The sequence below is a fragment of the Colobus angolensis genome, unplaced genomic scaffold (assembly GCF_000951035.1).
Source record: "Colobus angolensis palliatus isolate OR3802 unplaced genomic scaffold, Cang.pa_1.0 Scaffold34, whole genome shotgun sequence".
In the NCBI taxonomy this organism is placed as follows: Eukaryota; Metazoa; Chordata; class Mammalia; order Primates; family Cercopithecidae; genus Colobus; species Colobus angolensis.
In genome coordinates, this window is record NW_012116710.1 from 3,419,312 (window position 1) to 3,427,591 (window position 8,280).

General features: G+C 41.1%; 1 protein-coding gene across 4 annotated transcripts in view; it reads left to right on the forward strand.

Moving 5' to 3' along the window:
* Nucleotides 1–8,280, forward strand: part of PPARG (peroxisome proliferator-activated receptor gamma) — a 153,284-nt gene that overhangs the window by 113,285 nt on the left and 31,719 nt on the right. For all 4 annotated transcript variants that reach the window (XM_011952323.1, XM_011952322.1, XM_011952320.1 and 1 more), the window contains one exon: nt 1,193–1,392. In XM_011952323.1, the coding sequence (XP_011807713.1) occupies nt 1,193–1,392 (200 nt within the window). The remainder of the gene's footprint in view (nt 1–1,192; nt 1,393–8,280) is intronic.

Below are 8,280 nucleotides of genomic sequence, written 5' to 3' on the forward strand. Positions count from 1 at the left end.
TTGTAATCCCACCTACTCGGGAGGCTGAGGCAGGAGAATCGCTTGAACCCAGGAGGTGGAGGTTGCAGTGAGCTGGGATTGTGCCACTGCACTCCAGCCTGGGTGACAGAGCACGACTCCATCTCAAAATAATAAAATAAAATAAAAGAGCCATCTCTTTGTTCTGGGATTCAGCAGAGACAGAGTCTTGCTAGAGACGTAAATGAATATGACAGTCTCTGTGCTCAAGGAGCATATAGTCTAGTGAAGCCAATCACCATAAAAACACATGGCTGTGATACCACGTCGTGAGTGTAAGAACAGAGCTATGTATGCATGGGGAACAGTGGACATTATGGCCAGTTACCCTTATTGTGGGAAACATAGAACCTAAAGTGTGCCCCCAAAGGAACATGATTCAAACTAATATTTTGCTGAACATATTGGTAAGAAGGAAAGAAAACATATCTGAGTTGAAAAGTTACAGTTTATTTTTTCCCCAGACTAGTCCCCACTAACCCCTCTTACATTTTCCTCATTGCTTTTCTTTCTTTCATTACCTTTTTTCACACTTCTTCACCCTACAGGCCACCAGTTTGTCTTTCTGACAAACATCATTAAGTGGTATCTCTGGAGAGTCGGGAGATAACTATGGTTTCTGTAAAACTGCTCTCTGGACTAGTAAGATGTGATAAAGCACCATCCGTATTTCTTTTTAACAGAGACAAACAGATCATACAAACTCCCTGAGAACAAAGCCTATGTCTGTACAACTTTGAATTCTGCACAGTTTCGTATTTTAATTTGTGAAACGTGTTGATCCTTCTAGTGCCCTGACCTTAGGTCAAGTGCTGGGGATGCAAAGAAGGTGACCTTTGAATTGGGTCTTGAGGGATGAATAGGAGTTGGTTCTCAATTATTTCACGTTTAAGTCGACATACTTTCCTCCCTTTGCTAAACTCTTGAATTCTTTTGCTTTCTCAGCAGGATTATGCATTAACTTTTAAAAATTAAAGTGAACAGTTTAATTTTTACTGATGGTCTGTGCTACTTTTATAAAAACATGAGCAAACTGGTAGACAGAAACCAGAACTCGAGAGCAGTGGAGGAGGAGATGCTTCTACTGTGTGGGAACGAGGGCTGGGAGAGCACAGTGTATGTTCAGAGCAGTAGTAATCCAATGATTCATCCTGTCGTTCCTCTTCCTCTATAGCCATCAGGTTTGGGCGGATGCCACAAGCCGAGAAGGAGAAGCTGTTGGCGGAGATCTCCAGTGATATCGACCAGCTGAACCCAGAGTCCGCTGACCTCCGGGCCCTGGCAAAACATTTGTATGACTCATACATAAAGTCCTTCCCGCTGACCAAAGCAAAGGCGAGGGCGATCTTGACAGGAAAGACAACAGACAAATCAGTTAGTTCTCTTCTGCTGTCTTCATTGGGGGAGGCTGGGAGTTGTTTTGGGTTTCTGTTTCTTTGAGTAAATGGTTTACTGTGCTATGAATGCACATGCAGAATATTGTTCAACTGTTGGCTGTTAACATATTGCAGACTGAGTCTGAAACACAGGAAGTGTTTTCAGATAGCGTAAGTAAACATTATTTTGAAGAGGGAGAAAAGTCCATGAAGTCTTTGAGAATAGTGTTAGAATGTATTGGTCATCCTAACTTTAATGAATGAACTTAAGCCCCCTCAGCCTATCACCCTCTTTTAGAATCCATCTCTTTTCTCGGCATCAAAATAACTGGCCACAGCAATATTCATTCAAGCAGCCTTGCTTTTCTCTGGGAACAGCCTGACCTAGATTTAGAAAATGTATTGAATCCCACTATTTCACCTTTCAGGAGAACTACCAGAGTTACCTTTTTTTTTTTTTTTTTTTGGGACGTCGTCTCGCTTTGTCACCCAGGCTGGAATGCAGTAGCACAATCTCAGCTCACCACAACCTCTGCCTCCCAGGTTCAAGCGATTATCATGCCTCAGCATCCGGAGTAGCTAGGATTATAGGCATGCACTACCATGCCCTGCTAATTTTTGTGTTTTCAGTAGAGGGGGGTTTCGCCATGTTCGTCAGGCTGGTTTAGAGTTACCTCTTAGGGAAGTTCAACATGGGGCATAAAATAGATTCTAGATATTAGGTGACCTTTCTTTCCTTGTAGCATTCTTGATTATTCCGGGGCAACTAGAAGCTCTGTCCTTTTATTACATATGGAATTTTATCTTCTGCAAGGCTTTGAGCTATCTGGGCCACTTCAGTGGACTCTCCAACATCTGTTCACTCATTGAGCAGCACCATTTAGAAAACCCAGAATGGGTTGTAACTGTTACTAAGTTAGGTTTTCCAAGCAGCAGAGCTCTTCCCTGACTGGAAACTGAGAAAACAACATGGAATTATAGAATAAAATTGTGCCTGAATTCTAGTCCCAATTCTGCCATCAGTTTGGATGACCTAGATCATGTCTCTGTACCTCAGTTTTTGTTTTTGTTGTTTGTTATTTATTTATGTATTTGTTTGAGACAGTCTCGCTCTGTCGCCAGGCTGGAGTGCAGTATCGCCATCTCGGCTCACTGCAACCTCCGCCTCCCTGGTTCAAGCAATTCTCCTGCCTCAGCCTCCTGAGTAGCTGGGACTACAGTCGCCCGCCACCAAGCCCGGCTAATTTTTTGTGTTTTTCGTAGAGATGGGGTTTCACCGTGTTAGCCATGATGGTCTCCATCTCCTGACCTCGTGATCGGCCCGCCTCAGGCTCCCAAAGTGCTGGGATTACAGGCATGAGCCACCGCGCCTGGCTAACCTATTACTTTTTTTCTTTAGTCTTCTTGGTTGTGCAAAGAAAAATTACCCAAATCTTAACTTTCAGAAAAGGTAACCAAGTCCTAGTGCATGTGGCAGTACATGTTTGCTCCGGCTGCCCTGTCCCTCTGCCCTGTGGGGACTCCAGAACCACCCATGTTGTAGCCGGCCTCCTTTCCCCACCCCGCCCACTTTCCACTCACACTTCAGGCAAACCCTGCATTCCCCACCCCACCCACTTTCCACTCACACTTCAGGCAAACCCTGCATTTTGCTATTCCTGGAAAATGGCTTATGCTTAGATACCTCTGGGCCTCTGTTGATGTGTCTGTCTGTTCCCTGTGGAAATTCTACCTGACATTCAAGTCTGCATTCAAATGCCTTCCTTCCCATGAGACTTTTCTGATTCCCTGCTCTACCTTTTCTATGTGTTTCATACCTTCCTGTGATATCACATTCTGCCTTAAAAAGCAAGAGAGTGATCAGATACATATTACCGAAAAAAAAAAAAAACTACTGATAGCAGTAAAAATGATAGAGAAAAGACTGGAATTGGGAAATCCATCTGAAGACCAATGCAATATTAGGAAATAAGACATTGAGAAGGGTGAGAAGAAAGAAAATTGAGAGAAATATCAGAGCAGCGACCAATGAATAAAAGCTCCTGAAGGGAGAGAGGTTGTCAAAGGTTATTTAGGGTATCTCATTTGGGTGATAGAATGAATTAACCAAGAAAGGAACATAGGAATAAGAGCCAGTTTGGAGGAGAAAATTTTAAATTCAGTTTTATATTGTGTTAGAGGTGCCTATGGAGTATCCAGCAACTATGTATAGAGGAATACAGGAGGATGTGAAAAATAAGGCGCCACATTTCAGTAAAGAGAGAGCAGGAATCATCAGCACCCGTTGTAGGTTAGAGAGGTCATACTGGGGACCACCGAATACAAGCTAAGGGAGAGGCACCATCAGAGAGATCTGGAGAGCAGCTGGCAGAAAGTTAGAGGACCCAGAACAGCAGGAACCAGGACAAGAAATTTTAGAAATAAGAGGTGGAGATGGTTGCCAGCGTTAAAGGCTGGGAGAATGCTGGAGAGCTCAAGTCTATTGAGAACTTAGAAGAGGCCGTTAGTTCTGGCTGTGAGAAAAGCATTCAGGATTTTTACAAAGTTTCGGTAAATCCCAGTGAGCCCGAAGCTAGATTGCAGTAGATCGAGAAGTAAATAAAAAGTGACAAACACAGACGCAGTGAAAACAACTCTTTCAGTAAGTTCAGTGGTGGAGGAAAGATAACTTAAAGAGGAGGTAATAGTAGAGTAGTACAGAGAGGTACACTAGAGGAAGACTCATCTGTGTAATATATCCAGTCTCCCCTACCGGACATGTCCTTTTCATCCTTTCCCCCAGCCCCATCTGTGTAGCACAGTGTTGCATCAAACAAGTGTCCAGTGAATGAATTAAAGGATGTCAGGAAGACTTCAGGGAATCAGAAATTGAATTAGAAGGTGAGCTGGTTGTGTTTTGCTCATCTTCATTTTTGAAAGAAACCTAAGAAAATATTTAAATGTCCTCTACAAATAGTGTGAAAAATGGTAAAGGTTGCTCCTTGTTTTACTTTAGAGGAACTACAAAAGAATAGTTATTAGATTGCCAAATCCTGCAGAACCTCCAGCAGGGACAAGTTTTTTTTTCCCTCAAGAAAGAGAAGTGAGCCGAGCATGGTGGTGCATGCCTGTGGTCCCAGCTACTCAGGAGGCTGAGGTGGGAGCATCCCTTGAGCCCAGGTGTTCAAGGCTGCAGTTAGCCAAGATCACACTAATGTGCTCCAGCCCGGGCAAGAGAATGATACCCTGTCTCTTTAAAAAAAAAAAAAAAAGAAAGAGAAGCAGAAGTAGAAGGAGGAGGAGGAGGAGGAAGGAATGAAGGGAGGGAGGGAGGGAGGGAGGGAGGAAGGAAGGAAGGAAGGAGAGGGAGAGAGGCAAAAAGGAAAAAGGAAGGGAGGGAAAGAAGGAAAGAAAGAGAGGTAAGCCAGGTGTAGTGGCTCATACCTGCAATTCCAGCACTTTGGGAGACTGAGGCAGGAGGATCACTTAGGCCAGGAGTTTTGGCGAGACCCCATCTCTACCAATAAAAAATAAAAAATTAGCTGGGCGTGGTCATGTGCGCCTGTAGGCCCAGCCACTTGGGAGGCTGAGGCAGAATGATTGTTTGAGCCCAGAAGGTTGCAGTGAGCTATGGTCATGCCACTACACTCCCACCTGGGTGATCAAGAAAGACCCTGTCTCTAAAAAAAAAATTTTTTTAAAGAGAGATGGGAAAACAACTTATTGGCAACAGCCATGTGAAAAGCATGTATTATAAATATCTTGCTTATATGCAGCAAACATATAAAAAGTGGAAAAATTGGCCATAAGACATAGCCTTACTAATTTTCAAAAGCCTGATAATGATTGCAAATTCATCCCTTAGATGTGGAAAGACAAAAATAAGACTTGTCTTATTTCATTCTTTTATTTTCTATTATTATTTTGAAAACCTGCTTTAATTAACCTTTGTAATTAAGTAGCATTTGTCTTTAATGCTCCTACAATTAGGTAGACGTTTTAAAAACATGTTGATTAATTGTTTCTTAGCATTGTACCCAGATCCAAAAAGCAGGCATCTGACTATTCCATGTGCTTGGTGTTTGTGTGTTCAACAGTGTCAGTACTAAATACACAATATGGAATCTATGACATGCTAGTAGTAGCTACATTCTGCTCAACAGAAGTGTGTTATATAAAGGAATGCTAATATGCTTTCCCAGAAGTTAGTGAGCCTCTATCAAACCCAGTCTCCCTGAAGGGAGCCTACCAGTTCTGATATTGATCATTTTTTTTTTTACCAAGATACCAGATTTCTCTGTAGATGATGAATTATTCCAAATAGGAGACTGTGTGCCAGTGTTCTGGAAGTTGCTGTATGTGACAGGTGCCAGATCTGTAGAACAGACAGAATGTATTTTTTTTGAGCCTCAAAAACTAGACACATACTGCTTTTGAAAAGAGAGCAGAGCATGTTCTCGAGTACTATGCAGACATTTGTAGAACTTTAGAGCTAAATTTAGAGCTAGAGGAAGGAAACTTTAGAATCTTCTTTTCTAAGTTCCTCATTCAGTAAATAAATCAGTTGAAGACCAGAGAAGTTCAGTAATTTTCTTAAAGCCACATAGCTAGTTTGTCACTGAGCTGAAACTAGAAATTAAACTTCCTGACTGCATTCAGTGCAGTATTCATTCCCATGCTTTCCAGAGAGGCCAAAAGTTCTCGCTCAGTGACTCACAGTAAGACATGAAGCATTTTCCTTTTAAGATTAATCAGCAGTGGTAGAAGATTTAGAAAAATACAGTTGTATATGAGCACACTCAGCCTTTATAGTTCTGACCCCCAGTCCAGAATGTTCATCTTCTATTTCTAAGCTCACTTCAGTCTTACAGGAAACACCTCCCAACCTCCATCACTTTCCTCCTCTTGGTAGGTAAAGGGTAGAACCTGAGGCTCAAGAATTACTTAACTAAAAAACACCATCTCCCAAACAATTTAAAGATGGAAAGATAGAAACAGAGATAGACAGGCAGACAGATAGACACATAGTTTAAGTTTTCAGATTCTGTTCTTTCTCTGTGGGAGAGGTCAGCGTGCCATGACTACCAGCCTGGTCTAGAACCCACAGCAGCCATAGTTACCAAGACCACAGCAATAAAAGCAGTGTTTATTAAGCATTGCCATGTGCCCAGCACTGTGTTAAACACTTCCTCTCATCACTGCATGTGAGGTAGATAGGTACGATTATGTGGGACTCAGAAGCAACGAAACTGGCTTTTTCGTTGTTGGCTATATATACTAATAACACTGGCTTTTTACCCTTTAAAAAAGGTATGCGTGCCTCAGCTGAAAGATAAAAAAAAAAAGTATGTAAATAAAAATCCTTATTTTCTGTACAGTTTCAGATTTTTGTATGTTTTATGTGAATTTAGTCTCACCAAATGGGATCTATTTTTCATTCCTTTTATGAACCTCTGGTGTATAAAAATGCTAAAATCACCTATATAATCGGTTGCACTGGTAGTTAAATGGAACCTAATTTGTAGCATGGGCATTTAACAATACAGATAATTTATTCATTAGAGTTAGCCTTTGGGGGGAACTTCAACTTATAAAAATACATTTTAGTGAGATTATGGCAGAGGCATCTCACTTTAATATATCCTAATTCTAAAATGGTTTTCAGGGGTGTTTTTTGGTTATATTTGTTAGGTGATAGAAAAGCAGGACTAGCAAATGTAGTAAGTGGCTATCTTTGGCTGTTTGTTCATTTAAATTAACTTTTTTGATTACCCATTAGGAAAACATAGCTTTTCTAGGTGTGTAAACTTTTGCATATGTTTATAGCCTCTTACCTGTAAAAACTGAATCAGAGCTTAGAACCATGCCTGGCACACAATAGTCATTGAATAATTATTCCTTGAGTAAAGAGACAGTATTGTGTGTTCTGTGAAATAACAAAAGTTCAGGAGCAGCAGATAGGTGGTGATTCTAGTCACCTCTGTTTTTGTTATAGGATAACTGATTACACCAAAATTCCTTCTTCTTTTAATACGCCTTCTTACTTAGTGCTTTTCTCAGGATCATTTTCCCAAACTTCCTAATGGACATAGTGTCTCGTTTTCTGTCTGTTTTTAAACCTGATATTTTGGAGTTTAATCCGTCAAACATTTATTGTTAACCTACTATGTGTATTTTGTTACACTTAGGAACAAAGATGAGAAAACCTGTTACTCATATAATTTGTATTTGAGTAGAATAACTGATATAAACCAACATTGTAGTATAGTAACAGTTTAATACATGAGCTAATGTATGCATACAACAGAAGCCCAGCATTTAGGAAGCTTTTTATAAACTGTCCCAAACCCCAGGTTTTTTATATACTCCTAACTGAGTGGATAGATGGCCCATCAAAATGTTCCATGGAAAACATATAATGTCAGAAGTTACCATGTGACTCTGATATGCTCTACCTCCCCTACCCTCCCCACTCCTCAATTAAGAACTACCGGTGAACAAGAAATGAACATAGTACAGCCATCCCTCCTTATTCCGTGGGATTGGCTCCAGGATCCACTCAGATACCAAAATTCCTAGATGTGCAAGTCTCTGATATAAAATGACATACTATTTGCATATAACCTACACATATCCTCCTGTATACTTCAGATCATCTCTAGATGACTTATAATATCTAATACAGTGTAAATGCTGTATAAATAGTTCTTATGACCAGGTGTTGTGGCTCATGCCTGTAATCCTAGCTCTTTGGGAGGCGGAGGCAGGAGGATCCCTTGAGCCCAGGAGTTTGAGACCAGCCTGGGCAACATGGTGAAACCCTGTCTCTACAAAAAAATTTAAAATTAGCCAGGCATGGTGGCACATACTTGTAGTCCTAGCTACTCAGGAGGCTGAGGTGGGAGGA